Source organism: Passer domesticus, chromosome 2 (genome assembly GCF_036417665.1).
Source record: "Passer domesticus isolate bPasDom1 chromosome 2, bPasDom1.hap1, whole genome shotgun sequence".
Lineage (NCBI taxonomy): Eukaryota > Metazoa > Chordata > Aves > Passeriformes > Passeridae > Passer > Passer domesticus.
This window is the reverse complement of record NC_087475.1, coordinates 108,377,634-108,396,367: the sequence shown is the minus strand read 5'-3', so window position 1 is coordinate 108,396,367 and position 18,734 is coordinate 108,377,634. Positions and strand designations below refer to the sequence as shown.

The following is an 18,734-nucleotide window of genomic DNA, read 5'->3' as shown; positions in this document are numbered from 1 at the left end:
TCCCGCGGCGCCCTCGATCCCAACGGGAAACCACCCGATGCGCCGGGTGCGTCCGCGGATCCCACAGTGCGGGGAGGGAAAGGCGGGGGCGAGGCGACTCGCCCGGGGGCGGCGGGGAGGTGGTGGGGGTCGCGGTGGAGGCGCCTGGCACACGCGTCCCGCCTTCCCCTGATCCCCCCTTCCCTGCGGCGGGTGGTGCGGCCCGCTCTCAGAGGGCGGGAGCGCCGGCCCCGCCCCGCTCAGTGACACAGGCTCCGTGTGGGGAGGCGCCGGCGGCGCGGGCAGCATCGGGTGGGACTGACCGGGCGTCGTAGCGGCGGCGACTGCGAGCCGAGCCCGGAGCATGGCAGGGGCTGGAGCCGCTGCAGAGGCTGCTGCTGGTGCTTTCCCTGCTTCGCCGCCTCCTCCCACCCGTCGGGAACTTTTCCTAGCGGCTGGTGGCGGTGCCTCCCCCCGGTTGTGGCAGCGGCGGCGGCGGTTGCTGCGTTCGGCGGTGCCTCCTGGGCCGGGGCTGGGGCTCCTGGGACTGGTTTTCTCTCGTTTCTGCTGCAGTAAGTGGAACTTTTCCCCTTGGCGGACAGGCGAGGGGGCGGGTGGAGGAAGAGGAGGAGAGAAACCCGAGCCCCGGCATCGCCGGGGGACGCGGCCGAGTTGAGGGAAACTTTGTGCGGCGCCCGGCGGCGGGGAGGGGCGGCGGGGGCCGCCGGCCGCCCTGCGCGGGGGGAACCGGGCAGGACGTGGCTGGGATGGCGGAGGAGGGAGGGATGCGAGGCGGCTCCGAAGCGGTGCCCGCACCGCAGAGACCTACGGACTCTTTCCTCCGGGAACATCCGCTGCGGCCGCGGTCGGGCGAGCGGGTGTCCCGGGAGGCCAGGTTTCCCTGGCAGTCGGGCTGGGGTGGCCGCGGCCCGGGTGGGGCAGCAGGAAAAGTTTATTCTCCGTGGCTGGGGCTTCCCCCGGCGGACGCCAGCTTATCCGCTGTAATTCCCGTCCTGAGCGGCGGGATTTTGCTTGTTTGCGGGAATTCACGGGTGACTTCCCCCCCTTCTCCTTTCCCATCCTGTAGGAAGGACAGAAGGGTCTTGGTGTTTTATGCGGGTGCGCCTGGGGGCAGGAATGGTACGCGCTTTGCCTCAGGCGGCGTGGGCTCGTGTCGTTGTTCCCTCTCACTGAGGGTGAAACCAGTGCTGGGGTTTCGGTGCTGGGATCGAGTGCTGGCTCTACATCACCCATATCCTGAGCAGCTGCTGCCGGGGGCGATGCGGCCCCGCCGGCCTTGGCGTGACCGCCTGCAGGAAAATGCCATCACCTACCCCCCCTTCTCGTTCATCTTCCTGTGGGGAACAAACAAGCGACGTAACAGTTGGAAACTGAGCAGGAATTTATTTATTTGTTTGTTTGTGTTGTACTGCATGCGGTGTAGTGTGCGTAGTGTCATTTTTTTTTTTTTTTACAGCAGTAGAAGATGAGAGGGATTAAAAGTAGACTTGGACAAGAGCAAATCGAAAACCCTCATCCTGCCGGTGTATTCCCAATGCAGTGATGAACAGTTGGCAAGGATATTTTATTATAGGAGACGCTGTGTCCCTTCCCTCTTTAATGAAGGAGAAACAAGTTAGAGGAGGTAGTCTCTGGAGGTTCATATGATAAAAATACTCAAGAACGAGCAAGCCATGCTGCCGTAAAACACTTGTGTAGTATCTGAGAAATGCTTTCTCAGGAAGGGAGTTGAGGCGCTGTAGGATTGTGCCTCGTGCATGTAGTAGTCTCCCCCCTCTGGCAATGATGTAGCTTTCGAAAATGGTGATTGTTACTAAGTTTGTAAATACTGAGAAGGCATCACGTTTCAAACTTAAGGGCTTGAAGACTTAGTTTTCATATGGTTGGCAAACTTTTTGCACTAGCACTTTTCTCCCCTCCGTTTGTTCAGGGTTGTATCTGCTCTTTTGCAATTAAAAAAGTGAAGTTGCAGACTTGACATAACCTTGACAAGCTATTTTTATATCTAAATGTGAAGTTAATAGTAACAATGAAGCTAAGAGCATCCATGCCTAGTTTCATGCAGCAACTCAATCATTTTAGTCTTGATGAGTGTAATTCGGGTTGTCAGTCTTCCTGGATTCTTTTTTTTTGTATAAGTGAGCTTGACTGATAACTCTTCAGAACATCAGCCAGAAGTGGCAATGTTGTGTTGAAATAATTTTGTTCCTCGAGCACAAAGTTTTGAAGTATAATCTCTGGATAAAAGGGAAATCTTGAAAAACTGCTACAGACTTTTGGACTTGGAGGTAATTGTCAGGGGAAGAGGTTTTTTGTCAATATCTTAGGTTTTAGTTTTCTTTTCACCTTGAAATTGCCCACAGTTGTTTTCATTGTTAACACAGTAACATGTGACTATGAAGGAAAAAAATATTAATACTGTGGCTCTTAAGAGTGCTCTTAAATATATTTTGAGCATGTTTACATGCTGATGGCACCCAAAACTTATTACTTTTGGTTGCCTTTTGTTCTGCTGCTCAGCCAATTCTGATAATGCTAGCACAAGATTTGAAAATGCTACCACAAACGATCCCAGTCCTAGTAGAATAAAGTCACTACAAAACCAAATCAATTTTTATCCAATCATTTTGATTGACAGAAATGATTATTTATTTGAGCTATAATTCCTCAGACAAATATTGAAAAAACCTCTCAGCACTCACATCAAAAAGCTGAAGGGGAAAAGAGAAAATATATCAGCAATCTGAAATAACAGCAGTTTTTTTGTTTTTGAGTAAATATAGATCTGCTTTAATAAATGCTGCTTCTTTTATAAAAGAAAGATTACTGGCTTCAGGTTATATGTACAAGTACTTCTTCTGCTTCCCTGTCAAACAGTGCACAATGCAACAAAGTGCATACTAAACTTATATGGTCAAACTAGTGTAACCTTGAACTAGGGGACATGTATGGCATCTGTAGAAGCATCATCATAACCTTTAATCTATAGAGTAACATGTTTTGCAAAGTAGCAAATTATTTTTAAGCTATGCTGTAAATGAGGACCTGTGTGCTACTAAATAACAAATTCCGCATAATTCCTGTGTCTCATTTGTTTGCACACAGTGAAAAATTTTTTGCAAATATTTTTTGAATGTAAGCTTGAATTAAAAATAAGCAGAACTTAAAGTGAGGCGAATAGAAGGATGTTCAAGATGCATTTTTCAAGTATTTTGTTGAATAAATAATTTTTTTTTCGATTTAAATTGCTGGTTGTGTTAAACTTCTCAGTAAGGCTAGACAAAGAAGTATACATATGTCATCTAAGATCCCAATGATTTTTTTTTCTTACAGGAGCCTGGAATACAGAACTCCAGACTGGTAGTAGAGCTGGAAGAATTGGTTTATAAAGGTGTAGATAATATAAGTGTAACATATACAAAAATAATTTTTAAAAGAGAAAATCCCCAAGTAATTATTGATGAGAACAATCTGGCTAGAAACATTTTTACTAATTTTTCAGGTGAAGTCACAGCAAATTAGAATGTCAAGCAAAGCGGGTTACCAACTTGGAAATGGGAAGGTGTAGTAGAGTGATCAGAAAGACAACAGAACGTGGGTTTTTTTTCTCATTTTATGTTAATAGTTTAGAAATCCATGTCTAAATATGTATTTATTTTTTGAAAATTGTATGGAAATGAATGCCCACTCAAACAGGTGTTTGGTGAAGCAATACGACAGCAGCAAAGGAAGGAATAGGAATGCCGTAGAAGGTATTTGAAAAGTTGGAATGAAATAGTGGTGACCCATGTTGTAGGTTGGGCAGTGTGTAAAGCTGCTGTGTGAAGAAACAAAGCAGCTGCACTGGTAAGAACAGCAGATAGGAGAATTTGGATCTGGATTGTTTGATAATTAACAAAAAAATCTTTTTAAGTTGCCAGAAGTTTGTCCAGCCTGTACTTGAGGATAACTGGTTGCAATATGAGGTGTGATCTTCTGAAAGAATTTTTAACTGTTTCATTGTGGTATGCCTGTCATTTTCCATGTTCCTGTTACACGGTGATGCTTTTGGTGTGCAGGAACTCCCATACACATGGAAATGAAGTACAATGTTATTTGAGTTAGGGTCTGAATGCTTGGAGTATCATAAAATAATTGTGATGGTTGTTTATCCACTTGGTCTACATAAGTGTAAAGTAGTTATTTGATTTAAATAGTGTTTCTCTCTTGCCTTCTTAAATGTCATGGGGTATGCATTCTTTTTGATAGTGAAAAAAAGGTAGTTCTAGCAGGGTTTACTTTTTGTGAGATAGTCAAATATCCTGTTTAGAAATATGGTCAAGTCTAGGTTGTTTTCTTTCTTATCCCTTTTATGTAGTATTGCTGACAGGGTGATATTCAGCAACAAAGGACTGTTCTGTAGCAGGAGAAGCAAAACTATGTAAACTTTGTAGACTACCTGTAGCAGCTGATTACCCTTCAGGTGATGGTAGTAGAGCTTTTAAGGTAGGCACAACCTGATGTAGAGAAGGGAAAGTTGCATCTGATGTGAGAAGGGAAAAGGAGTTGGGAGCATGTTGCTTCAGAAAGCAGTGTGTGGCGTTACTGAGTGGAGCATTTGTGGAACTCAAAGGAAAAATAAGTTGGAAACTCTAGAATCAAAAGTCTGAATTCTAATTTGTAGAAACCCAGTCCAGGTTGAATGAAAGTAAGAGAAGAATAAAATCTAGTACAAAAGAAAATTTTGCTAAGTAGCAGCTACCTGCAGTGCTGTTGGTAAATGTCCTTTTTTTGGTGTTGGTTATCTCTTGAAGAGCAATAAACTTTGCATCTGGTGTTACACCAGCCTGTGGCTGTGGAGGTGACCTGCCTCACTGCTGTGTCACTGAATTCAGCTTTGTCCAAACAACTCTTTATCAGAAGGTACAGCTGCAGACTGCTTGCATATGTGCACAAGGAAGTGAGAGTACTGAGATTGTGTGTGTTATCTGCTTGCTCTGGAGCCCTGTGCACTGCCTCTTAAAGGTGGCTCTGTGATGACAAATTGTGTTTGTGCTTCTTGTTTTCAGCTTTGAATGAATGTGTTCTATTGGATGAGGATTATTGGAACTTTGGTTGATTGTTTGGTTGGTTTTTTAATCCTGATGACTTCTGTTTTGATTGGTATGTGGATTGTTATGCAGAAATTTCTGTCAGGAATTTTCTAAAGCAACTGATAGTTAGAAGTGAGTGACCAGATTTGCTAAGTGAAAAATATGTATAGGTGCAATTATTTAATTATTATTACTTTGTTATGCCACGTGTTCTTGGGTTTTGTGGTTCTTAGAGGTGGAGGTATGTATAGTCTTTAAAGGTGCCTTTAACCAAAACTCTTTTGTGTTTCTGTGCTTTGTTTTTGGTAGGGTTAGTCTGTCTAAAACAAGGTTTTTGAGCAGTACTTATTTGGAGGGTAGTTGTGTTCCATGCCTCAGAGTTCATAGGTGTCTGAAATGCAGTAATGTATTTTTATTGACAGGATGGAGATTATGAATTTTTGATTAGGCATGAAATAGGTTGATTGAGCTTTCTTGTTAAAGGTAAAGGGATCATTAGTATTATTCTTTATTCCTGGTTAGAAAGTTGAAGGATTGCCTAGAAAATACTATCATCTGAATATGGGGTGAAATCACAAGAAAGATGAGAATTGCTGAATATGGAAAAAAAATGCAAGGAAATATGAGAAGCAAATAAAGAGTGACTTGTGCAGCAAAGGGTGTGTCAGGGGAAATAATTACTGTGTTTCTGTCTTTGTAGTGGGGAGAGATGGTAAAGTCATTGGGTTGTCTTACTCTGCTGCATGGCCTGGATGGTGAAGGTGTAAAACTGTGTTAAAAGGAGGTGGAGGTGTCTATGAGTGAGTCTCCTGAGGGAACTCATGGACAATATTTGCATTCATTTGATTCTAGAAAAGGTGGCCCATGGTTAAGTACATAAGCTTGTGATGAAGAGCTTTGAGGTGTAGCACAACTTCCAAGTCATGGTGAAAACACCAAACCCACTTTTTTGGTGTTATCCAATACATGAATACCTCAGGAGTTACTTTTCAGGTAATTAACTTTCAGACTTTGGACTGTTTCAAATGTGAACACAAAAATTGGTCTTTCTTCCATAGGTTAGCAATAGAAGAAAATTAGCAGCAGAAACGAAAAAAAAAAAAAACTTAAATGTCTTAAAAGCTTCTGTTGATATCCCCTATCCTTTTACTTTGGTTTTCCCAAGTGTATGAGAAGGTAAAGGTAGGTAAAGTTTAGTGTGTTATCAAGAAGGTCACTTTTAGTTCAGGTATTGAAAAGCAGTAACAAGCTTCCAGACAATTTTCTTTTATCATAGCTGCATACTTTTGTTTAGTATTTCTGCTTCTTTTCAGTTGTTTTTTAAGTAGTGTTCAGGAGTAAGAGTAATTTTGATTTTTAATTAGTGTAAGATATCATCCATCTTATTCTCAGTGTGAAGGCTAGTTGAGTGTAACTCTTGAGTTGACAGGGATACTAAGATTTTCTGCAGCAGCAGACAGCTCTTGCCCATTTCCCTTCCCGACCCCCTTCCCACATCAGATTTTCATTATCTGGCATTTAAGATAACATTATATGTCTACAGGGATTCATTGTTTTCTCATTTTCTATTAGTCAAGGTTTGTATAACATGATAGCTTTTAAACTAGTTCTGGGATTAGTTTGTACAGAGCAGAATGTTTTCTGAAAGTGACTCTTGTTTTGAATATTTCAGTGTAATGCAGTGGCATGTGCAAAATTTGGAGTCATTCAAATGGCAATCTCCTGCTAAAGGTGAATAAAGACAAGTCAAGCAGGTCTCCATAGCTGATATGTGTACAGATGAGTGGAAAAAACCAGCTGAGCTAGCTTGATTAATTTATTGGTTACTTTTGGATTTGTTATTTTTATTAGCCTCTCCGTTAGAAGATTACAGATTAGTGTTGGTTTTAACTTTTTCATAGTCCTGTATTGTGTGGGCATTCTTTGCCCACTTCTGTTGCTTTTTTACTTGAAATTCCACCCATGCTGCATGTGGTGTATTTGTATAAGCTGAAGACTATTGCTGGGACAAGCATAACCACAACCAGCCTATTGCATGAAGAGATTCTAGAGAAAGGATATGAAGAAGTTGACATGTTCAAGAGAGGTAACTTAATTTCTTTTCAGTGTATATAATTTGGCAGAAAAATAGTAACTTTAGTCAAGTGTAAGTTAAATTACATCAAATACCAAGTGACTTCTTCATAGCAACAGATTAACTTAGGGAGCAAGACTTCTGACTCATATATAACTTGCAGGTAATTTCTTTCCACAAATTCCTTTAATTTCTCCAACATTGATTGTTGACCATTGCCACAATGAATAATAAACTCTGCTAGGGTTGATTGTTAACAACTGGAGGTGGGAAGTCAAGAGCTATTAAGCTTAATATAATTTTTAATATATTTGTAAAGATTGATAATTGCACTATAAAAATCCAGTTCTCCAGTGCTGCTGTTCCTGTGTTTTGAACACTTTTGGACACTTTCGATTTAAGCACTTTTGAGTTCAACAGATAAATTTTCTTGAAACAGAAGTAATGTTACTATGACTTCATTAAGGCACTGTACCATTTAAAAAGACACTGTAGTTCTAAATTAGTCAGCTATGAGAAACTGATGGTTGTGACCATACTGTTAATCACTTTTTGGGAAATATAAATGCATCCTGTTGAAAGTTTCAGTGTGTTACTGGTAGCTGAGATAGCATAAAATAATCTACCTCTGGTAGCTAGCAAGTGTAATATAGCCATTTATCCAGGATAGGGTCTATAGGAAGAAGCATACTATGTTCTGTGTGGCTGTTTGAGGTATCCAAGGTAGTTCAAGCTTCTGCATGTGACTTATATGGTCTACTTCCAATCCAAACCATTCTGTGATTCTACATATAGAATCACAGAATATATGTATATAATAACAGTATACCACACACATATATATAGTGTAACACCGCTGTTAAGTTCAGCAGCTGTGAAGTAATAAGGTTTTTTACTATGACCAGATTATCACAATTGATGTATCAGTGTTTCCACCTGAATGTTTAATAACTTAAACTACCTCCTGATAAATCAGAATGTAATCTTTTGTGGAGAAACAGATTTGTGTAGGCTTTATGGAAAATCTTTAAACGATTCCGCAGAGTGTTCTACCTTACAGAAAGAGGTAAGGACTGTGTGACTCTATAGGATTGTTAGTGGAAGTTCTTCTTGTGATGAATTTGCAGAGCTACTCTACAGCTGTGTATTCTGAGTCTCAAGAGACGTGGTTAGGTATAATAAGTTGGTGTGGCTACAAATAGGTGAAAACTGAAGTGAAGTGAGGAAGAGCAGTTTTGATGGTGTCTCCACAATCTGAGACTGCTGTGATAAGAGGTCATGAATTGGTTGCTGTAAGTACATGGGACAAGACATTGGGCAAAAGAGTATTATTAACCTTAAGGGGCTTTTAATAGGATTTCCTAATATTTCCTTGTAGCTAAACTGGTGAGATATGTTTTGGGAAGTGGATTATTAGATGGGTGAAAATGTTTGTGTCCTGCTGAACTCAGAAAGTTCTGAGTCCATCTGGAGGCTTGTCACTGGTGGCACCAGTGCAGGAGCAGTTCAGCTGCATTCTGATCTCTCTTCCAGGTTGTAAGGCACTTCAAGCAAGTTTATGGATACTGTGGATGACTGTGAGGGTCAATTCATCTGCTGGAGACTGGGGCTAGTTGAGTGGGATGTCCAGAGGTCAGAAATAACTGTTGGAAACCTTGTGAAATTCCAAAGCAAATCTTTCTCTTGTGGGGGATGACCCCATGCAGCAGTAGAGATGTGGTGCAGACTGGTGACAAGTACCTTTACAGGAAAGATCATAAGGGTCCTTGTGGAGCAGTATGGGAAGAGCACACTGGGCACGCTCAGCCAGTTAAATGATGCCATTTGGACCTCTACTTGTGAGAAAACATCAAAAGTATGGTGCACAGTTTTGTGCTCCCAAATAGGAGGCAGGTGCTGAGGTGAAAGACCACTAAGGTAGGGAGTCACCACGTGATATATGAAGAGGGCTGGAGAAGGAGATTTGTTCAGCTTTGAGAAATGTCTGAAGTGGGGCATCCTAATTGCTGCTGGCACTGTTAATAGGCAGTGAGAGGGAAAACAAAGACAGATTCTCCTTAGCTATGCAGAGGAAAAGGATAAGAGGCAGCAGACACAAGCTACAACAAGGGAAATCACTATAATGTGTTAGCAGTATGTTTTCCCACACAGACAATGATGCACTGAAATACGTTGTGGAATCTCTGTCCCTGAAAATATTCAGAACCTGACTGTGGTATGACCCCTGAGCAATTTGATCTGACTTCAAAGTTGGCCTTGCTTTCAGTCGGGATGGGATTGGATAACCTCCAGAAGTCCCTTTCAGTCTAAATGAACCACACAGTGTGCATGGCCAGGCATGAGCTAGTATACTGTAGTTGCTAGCCCTGGAAGGAAAGTAGAAGTTGAAAGTTTTCTATTTAGATTAAAATGTTAAAGTAATGTGTGAAACAAGTTTTTCCTATAAATCAATTTGACTGCTAAAAACTTGCTTCAAAATTGGATCCCATTGTTACTTTCTAACATAAGTTATGTATGTTAGAGAATTTGTTAAATAAAGATCTGGCTATATCTTTTCTGGTACTTCAATAAGTAGCCAGTAGGACCAATCCCATACAGCACAGAGCTGGGTGACAGTGATGAAAATGTAGCTTAGCAGTAAATTGAGCAACTATTAAAAAGCATTCCCTAGGCTTGCTGTTGTGATGCACTTTCTGGGCAAAAAGGGGTTAACTTTCTGGAATGGCCTGCAGTGAGCTGGCCTGAAGAGCTAAAAAAAAGCCAGCAGTGTCAGCAATGCAGGGGGCAGCAGGCATCCCATAACTTTGTAATGTAACTCATCAGATTTTTTTATGGACAGCTGAGATTTGCTGCTCCTGACAAAATAAGTTTGTTCTATATTTCACTGTATAACCACAGTTGTTCAATATTGGCAGATAACACTAAAACTTTACAGGTAATTGAAAATATGAGGTTAATATTTAGCTGTCCTTCTCAAGTTGTTTGAGACTTTGCAACATTATGTAGTGCAAAGTACATCCTCCCTATTTACACAGTGCAAAGTACAACCTCCCTTCTCTTCCTGCAGACCTCAATTCTCTCCAGAGTAGGTGGTATATGGAAAGACAACACAGAAAAAGTGAAGGTGTGGTCTGCTTGAGGCAGTTGGGGCTTTCCTAGGGATTGAAGGTCTTGTTCCTTCCACTAGGATGTCACACATGCATCAGTGTTCTGACCAGTTTCTAATGGCTTTCTGTGTAGGAAGTACAGTGCAGGGGACAGGGAATGCTGCATGTTTACAACTGTTACTGAATGCTTAGAATTTCAGGTACTACTTACTAATTTCACAGAGAAGCCAAAAGAAAAACTCCCCAGAACCCAAAATCCTGACAACAGTGTTTATTTAAAGCAATTCAAAAACTTACTTGTACAGAAGTGTTTGGTAGTTATGTGGACCATGTACTCTCATACCACTAAATGCAGTGGGCAGTCTCTGATTCTGCCATGTCCCTTTCTCCAGTTAAAGTTGAAGCAATGTTCAGTTCTGTGTGACTTCAACTTTTACTTTATTGTTCCTATGTAAAAGTAATATTCTATTAAAGACAAAGATATTAATACAAGAGTATTTTTTCATTTGCCTTGTTCTCCTCAAAATGGCTGAAATGCTCTAGATAGTTGGTTTGTGGTAATTTGTTTGTTTAAAGTAATCCCAAGTCAGGAGGTTTGTGCTTAAAACTTCTTGGTTAGGTTAGGAGTTTCACAGACCTTGCTTTTTAGCATGGCACACCTCTAAATGTCAATAGTTTTGCCTTGTCAAAACCAGCTATCATTTCTGGTGGTATCTGTCAGAGTTAATTGGGGTTTTTGTTGATTTTTTTAAAACTGCATTGTGTTTATACTGGATGAACTAAGACAAAGGAAAACAACCTGGGTACTCTGACTTCATTGGCTTCATTCATCTGAACTGAGCAGTTCAGAAATCCTCCTTTCCACCCCTACCTTTGAGCAGGTAAAATATGGCATAGTTCTAGGACGTGTAGTTTGAATGTGATCACATTTTTGTTAGACCTTATGTCTGAACATTAAGTCAAACAGTAATTGTGAATTTCAGAAATTGGCAGTTAATTGGTTCTCTGAGATTACTTAAGTTTGCCTTGATAATGAATGTAGAGGTGGAGTCTGAGAAGTGCAGTGTAGTATCAGAAGAACAGAAAGTATGTATGTATGGAAAATTAAGTTACTGCGTAACAAAATAAAGTACTGATACAGCACTGTGCAAGTCAGTAAATACAGACACAGAAACATGGTAATTCTCGATTTATATCTTCGTTGCTTCTCCTAGCCAGCTGGGTTGACTGTCATTTCAGCATGTGTGCTGTGCAGTCTTACAATTAATATGTAAATTCTGGCTGACCATTGCAGCTTTCCTGTGCTGCCTGGTGTAAATACTGTGAAATGTATGAAAGATAAGGTATTAATCAATTGGACTTCTCTAGTCACTGAACTTTCCCTGAGGAACAGGGAAGGACTACTGAACCAGAGGCAGGGTCTGTCTGTCTGATGAGGTAAGGTGGAGGGTTCTTTTCCAAAAGCATTGCCAGCTTGTGAGGAGGATTTTAAACTATGCATGTTGAGATGGCCTTTGATTTTTCTCTGATCTGAAAGGAAGCAAAGATGCAAGGAGCAATCAACAAGTGTCCAAGGGGGATATGATGGAAATTGTTTTTATCCCTTCCCTTGTAAAGGCAGTGTAAATGGGCACAATTTCAGATTTAGGATCTCATTGGGATTGCAGCAATGTTGTGGAATAGCTTGCATGACTGGAATCATGCAATTAGCTTGATTTGTACCTTTCAGGAAAGGCAGGCTGGCAAGGTGAGGAAGAGTGTGTAAAATGCTTGGAGCTAGACTGACATGGCTAAACAGAGAGCTGGAATTCAGGAAAAGGAGAGTTCATGAGCTATGGAAGAATGGTCAGGCAACTCAGGAGGATGTGATGTTTGCAGATGGAAAATTAGAAGAGCCAAAGCCCAACTGTGACTTAATCTGGCTAGTGCTGTAAAATAAAGTAAAAAAAAAAAAATTATGACTACACGAGCAACAAAAGGAGGGCTAAGGAAAGTCTTTGTCCTTTTTTGAGTACGGGATGAGACAGTGACAAAGGGTAAGGTACATAATGGATTCTTTGCCTAGAGTATTTAATGTTAAGACTAGTTATTCTCTGGGTACCCAGACCTTTGAGCTTGGAAAACAGGGATGGGGAGAAGGATGAAACCCCCATAATCCAAGGATAAATGGTCATTGACCTGCTGCGCCACTTAGACACACACAAATCTGTGGGGCCACATGGCATCTACCCAAGACTACTGGGAAAGCTGTCAGAAATGCCCACCACACCACTTTGAATGATTTAGCAGCAGTCCTAGTTCTAGTTCACTGGAAGTTAGCAAATGTGATGTCCAGCTACAAGAAGGACTGGAAGGAGGATCAAGGAGACTACAAGCCTGTCAGCCTGACCTCAGTGCCAGGGTCGATTATAGAGCAGATCATACCGAGTGCCATCAATCAGCATGTGTAGATGTGGCACTTAGGGACTTAGTTTAATGGTGGACTTGGCAGTTGTAGCTTAATGGTTGGACTCAGTGCTCTTAAAGGTCTTCTCCAGCCTAAACAGTTCTGTGATTTTTAAGTCTCACCTCTGGACTGAGATAACTCCATTCAGCTGCACAGGCTGTGGTCCAAGGGGCTGGAAGGCAGCTTGGCAGGCACGGGTATAGAGCTCTGGTGAGCAATGAATTGAGCAGTATCAGCAGTTTGTCCTCACAGCAAGGAAAGGAGACCTCATCCTGAGTTCTGCTAAGCATGACAGCAGATTGGGGGAAGGGATATCCTTCATCACTGGAGCACTGTGTCCCATTCATGGCTTATGGTACCAGGGGAACACTGAGCTACCAGAGCAAGCCCAGAAGTGGATCACTGTGTTGACTGGAGCACAGGGTGTGTGAGCAGAGGCTGCAAGAGCTGGGCCTGATCAGCATGGAGAAGGGAAAGCTGCAGGAAAGGAGCCCTTATTTGATGCATGATGAGAACGTATCAAGAACGTAGATCAACACTTTTCAGAGTGTGGGAAATCCTGAGCCAATGTAAGGAAGTAAAACTTTTCTATGGGAGAGAAGGTGCCTGAAATATTTGAGGAATCAGTGTCCTGTGGTGATATCCCAAACTTGACTGGATGAGTCTTCAAGTAGTCTGATATAACTGGACCAACTCTGAGCAGGACTGAGTGGCCTCTTGAGGTCCCTTGCCTCTTTACCTACATGAAATCATTTTCTCTACATCACTATTAGACTTGTTTGACTTTGCCAATGATAAAGGAATTATGAAGAAAGCTGTGCCTAGGAGTTCTCTTGTGTTTGTGGTAATTGCTAGGTGACCTGCTTGGAAACGATTGATGTAGCTTACATCTGTGTTTGACATGACCTGTTGAACACTTTATCACAGGATTTCTGTGGAAGTTTGGTTGGTTGGGTTTTTCCCTCCCCTCTGCAGGCTGGTACTGATGAGTAGTGATTCCTATGACTTGAGTCTGAATGCTGCAGTCTGACAAATTAAGTCAGAGTGATTAAGTCAAAAATATCTTAAAAATGCTTATAATTTAGACTCTGGGATAGACATGAGCTTTTTGGGTAATCTAGCAAGATGCACATTATAGTTGCCCTCATGGTTAGGATGTAACCTCAGTTTATGTAAATACCCCTGTGTAGCAGAAAAGTGACTTGCTACTTTATAATGAAAGAGAACAAACAGCAGTGACAAGAATCCTATACTGAATACTTTGTATTGTATTTTTGGGTTCTGGTTGAGTTGCCTTTTGTTTTCTTTTAGTCTGTGAAATGGCAAGTTTATTATACGGTTGTGTTGAAACAACAGCCATTTAACTTTGAAGGAAAGCTGTTTTTTGGACTGGGTTGGCGTCAGGAGTACCAACCCATGTTTTTGCAAGTTTGTGGCTAGGTGGAACAGAATATGCTGCTATGTCATTGGTAATTTTCACATTTTGAAACGAGGCAGAAGTGATTGATGGTAACTCCTCAGACTTCTGTAATATTTTAGTGGTCAATTCCTCACCCCCAATTTCTCTTATCCAAAAAAAAAAAAAATCTTGTAATAGCATTAAATTGCCTTTCTAACGAAGGAGTGGAGAGGCATGGACTCTGGAAGGAAGTGGCAGGGTGTTTATCTGACCAGACCATTTAGCAGTCACTGTGGTCTGTGAAGTTTTTCTGGAAGGATTTGCATGGTGGAAGCTATAGTTGTAGGTGGTGCTGGAGGATAGTAGGATCTTGTCTGTTGCATTTCCTGCAGTATGAGGTGTCCCAATTACATATAACTGCTAGTTACTCATAGCAAATTGGAATAAATATAAGTTACAGAAGTACCTTAACAAACTGAGGGATTGAATAGTTAAGCAAGCTGAAGTGTAGATAGCTGTTCCATGGTGCCCATGAGGCTTCCTTTGTGGAGGAGAGTATTAAACTTTGTGTACGAATTATAATAAATATTAAATATTTGTGTAATTGCGAAGAAGGCCTTGAGTATGTGATGGTCAGTTCTGTGAGCTTTGCCAGAGGTCTGGTTGGAAGGGGCTGCCTGTATAAGATCTGAACTAGGCAGTGCACTCTTGGGAAACATGTTCTCTGTCATGATGTTGTATTGGCATCCTCTTTGAAGTGTAGTAATACCAGCTTTGAAATTTCTTAGCTCTGAAGAGTACACTAGAATTGAAACCTGTTAAGAATAAACTGATGTCAAATTTTTTGTGTAATGTGTGACATTGTCTGTATCATGAGAGCCAAGTGAGAAAAGCTGAAGCACTAGCTGACTGAAGCTATGTGATTGGGTGTTCCTGTATCGCTCCAGAATGGAATTTCTTTCATCATCTTGAACTCACAGCTCTGCAAATAAATGAACAGATTGAGATTTAAAATAAATTTGAAGCAAGCAACATTAGAATTATATCTAAGGTTATGACTTGACTTATTATTGAACATGCTCAGAATGAGCTACTTTTCTCAAAGCTGAAGGGTGTCGTTTCTCCTAGATCTTACTTGTTGCTGAGAATAAGATTTGTTTGTAAGGAGTGATTTGAGGATGCCACAGTTGAGGATGAAATGAGGATAACAGAGATTTCATGGGGAGTTAAATAGACAACAAATATAAAACTTTGAAGACTTAAAAGCTTTTAACAAAGCAGGTGACAAAAGATTAATATCTGCTTGTGGATCAGAATAAAAATAAATTAGTCATGGGGGAGACTGGTCACCTGCTGTGAGCTGGCTGTCCCTCTGATGAAGAGGAGAACCTTTACTGAAAAAAGTAACTAAAGGATACAAAAAGAAGGAAATGAGAAATACATTTGATAAGAAGTAGCTATTTATTTTAACAACTTGCAATGTTAAAGTTAAACCAAATGCAAGCTGACCTGACCATCAGAAAAGTAGCTGAAAGTGCTCAAAGTAATTATGTGTTAGCAGAAAGCACTGGTGCTCTGTTTCATAATGTATTTGAAGTTCTACTTACTGAGCATTAAAAATGAAATTATTTTGCCATTCTAGATACTGTTAGCATTAATTTCTATTTTGTGTTTCCCTTATTTTTTTCATGTATAACTGGGTTGTTTTCTTGATTTGCAAAGCAAGTGGAGGATAGTCTTAAACACACTTGAAGAAACAGCAGGTTTCTAGAAAGAGGACTGGGAATGAGACTTGCAAAAGCAGTGTATTCTGAAGTCTTCTCATAGTAACAAGGTCTGGATGAACCCAATGGTCATGCTGGAGCAAGTGGTATAAGTGTATGGGATGGAATGTTGCAAGAAAGTTCCTGAAGTGAGAACTTGTCATCCTTCAGCATGTGTGTCGTGTTGGCTAAAAAGAATTTTGAGGAAGACTGGATTATTACTTTAGTAAAAATGTCTATTAATCTTAAAATAATAAAGCCATTAAAAGTCTTGATCATGTGCAGGATCAGCTTAGATTAGTTTGGGAGTTTGATTTATTTTTTTAATTACTAAATATCAAACCTTTCTAAAGGGTGTGGAGGTTTGTAATTTTGGCCAGGGTGTTCATTTGTGGAATTCATATTCTGTAGCATCAAAGGTTTTCTTTATTTCAGTGGGCTTGGTTGCTTGGTTTTTGCTTCTGTTTTTGTTCTTTTTTTACTGCTTTACTGGTTTGTCTTCTTCCTAACCTTCACATGCATTCTGTTTTTGCAGTGTAAATTCTTTTGGACCTTTATTGGGTTACCTTTTATGAGAATAATAATGAGTTCTTCCAGTCCTTTCCTGTAGGTCAAGTTTTCTGGGCCTTTGAGCACACTTCACTTTCACACTCTCTAGATGGCTAATATATGATGTGTGCTGTTCAAACTGAACAGCTCCAGATGGAGCCTTACTGATGTTGCCTAGAGCATATACTTCTATATTAGCATATTCTATCGTGTCACTTTCAATTCTTGATATGTAATCGCCATGCACTTGCTGCAGCTTTCAGAACACACTTTGCTCTCTAACCAGTTATTTAACATCCTTGATGTGTTACTTAGACCTGTTCCTGCTGGCTGCTAGTCTAATTTGGACACACTGCAGCTTTAAGGTATTTTTCTGCCTGGCTGGGAAAGGTTTGTTAAGTGTAGCTTCACTTGTTTCTCTGTGTATAATGCATTAGTCATCAGCCCCACCAAGATTCAGATGTACAACTCTCTCCTTTTGACCTCCAGTCTTCTGTTAAATGTTTTTGCTATGTGTTTAAACTGGATGCCACTTAGGAAGACTTCAGCCTTTCCACCAGATCAGTTTGTCAGAACTATTGACTCATCTTTTGTGTTTCAAAAAATTTCTAAGATCATCTGGAACTCTTTAACAAACTTTCCAGTACGATGTTTGAGTTACACTAAGGACTGCTTGTTTCAATCTCTTCTGTGTATTTATACCTATTGCTCTGATACTTAGGGATTTGGATTTATTAAATGGAGGTGTCAAGGATTTTGTGGTGGTTAGGCAGTAGTGGTATGTATATGGATAACTTTTGAACTACTTGATTATGTTTACTACTAGGTTTTTTGAGGGAGTGGAACTTGAAATGAGATCTCTTCCTCCAGTCCTGCTTTTGAGCCTGGCCCATTTATTGGAAATAGAGTACCTCATTGTCCTGCTTATTTCCTTTTAAAGGAAATGGGATTGGAAGATTTGGTGAAACAGTGTTGGAAATATTCATTACTGAAGAACTTCCAGCCACTTCCAGCCTGCCTTACTTATTAGTTCAACATACTTTATAAACATCTGAAAGTTTAGTGTCAGGATAAACATGTATGTCTTAATTTGCTGTGTATTAATATGTCTAAAAGATTATAGTGTAAGAACATGTAAAATGGACATTGATGTTAATACGGTCTAAGTCAAAATTCCACACAAAGATGTAAAGTTCATGGGACTTTGTAAACGTTCTTAGTGAGTAGTAAAGTTTCAACCTTATAAAAATTGGCTTTCTAAGAGTGTCCTTCCCAACTCCATTTGAATCATGACCCTAACAATCCTTTTTAACTTCCTGTAGTGTCTTAGATTGTCCTGCTGCTTGATACTAAAGGTCTGTGCAGCATGGTGGGAAGCAGAGTGTGCAGGGGCACAGGTTCTGTCTTACATGGAGTTAAACTAGAACAGAAGCACTGGTTTGCATGTGAAAGTGGCATTCTGAAATAAGAATGGTGGGTAACAGCCAAGTCTGACTTTTTCTGAAGCTCCAACTCCTGACTCCATGAGTTGGGCTCAAGCTAATGTTAAATTCTATTTTGTAACTACTTTGACTTTGTGTTGCATTGGAGTAAAGTGTCTTTTTGAAATCTTTCTTTGCTTTCTGTGTTGCTAATGTCAGTCTTTCAGGTAATTGTTTATTGTGGAGCTGAAGAGGTTTGCATACTTTGTCATCTGTGATTCCTTTGTGCTAGGATGACAGTTCCTTGTCCAGTATTGCATTAGCTGGCCTTTTAACAGGCAGTGAGTCCTCTCTCTGCGCTCTGGATGCTATCTTACGAATGATAGCTGTAGCTTTCCCAACAATTATTTCTGTTCCTTGCTCCCTGTATGTAGACACATGTGTTGAATGCAGCAACTCGCGGGAGATAAGACAGCCTCTTCCATCAGCTGTGGGGAATGGAGGAGCAGAGTAAGACAAGCCTCCTGGCTGAATGGTGTGATATCTTGTCAGCTGTACCTTTAGGAGCGGCCAGATGGTGGTTCAGAGTGTTTCAGAATTCTGCAGAACATCCTGTGATAGCACTTAACTGAGAATCCGTCTGTCTGGAGCTTGATGTTAGTAAAACCCTTCAGCAACAGCTAACTTTTGAGACAGCACTGAAATTGAGACTGACCTCTTCACACAGTTCTTGTTGCCAGTCTCTTTGAATTTTTGATTGCTTGGAAAAGATACAACTTTGTGCAACTTTATTTTATAATTTTCAACTAGAAATTATATTCCTCTTTCTATGGTTTTTGTAAGAAGTCAGGCTATAGTCACCTAGAGGAGAGCTGCTCATGCCATAAACGAACTCAAGATTGG

The 18,734-nt window shown here is 40.8% G+C and overlaps 1 protein-coding gene across 3 annotated transcripts in view; it reads left to right on the top strand.

Moving 5' to 3' along the window:
• The first annotated feature begins 244 nt into the window (after positions 1-244).
• NECTIN3 (nectin cell adhesion molecule 3) overlaps positions 245-18,734 on the top strand; it is a 60,430-nt gene continuing 41,940 nt past the window's right edge. Inside the window, exon 1 of one of the 3 annotated variants that reach the window (XM_064410563.1) lies at positions 245-551. In XM_064410563.1, coding sequence (XP_064266633.1) covers positions 344-551 — 208 coding nt within the window. In that variant the 5' untranslated portion in view covers positions 245-343. The remainder of the gene's footprint in view (positions 552-18,734) is intronic. The other 2 variants (XM_064410564.1, XM_064410562.1) reach the window with 2 other exon arrangements.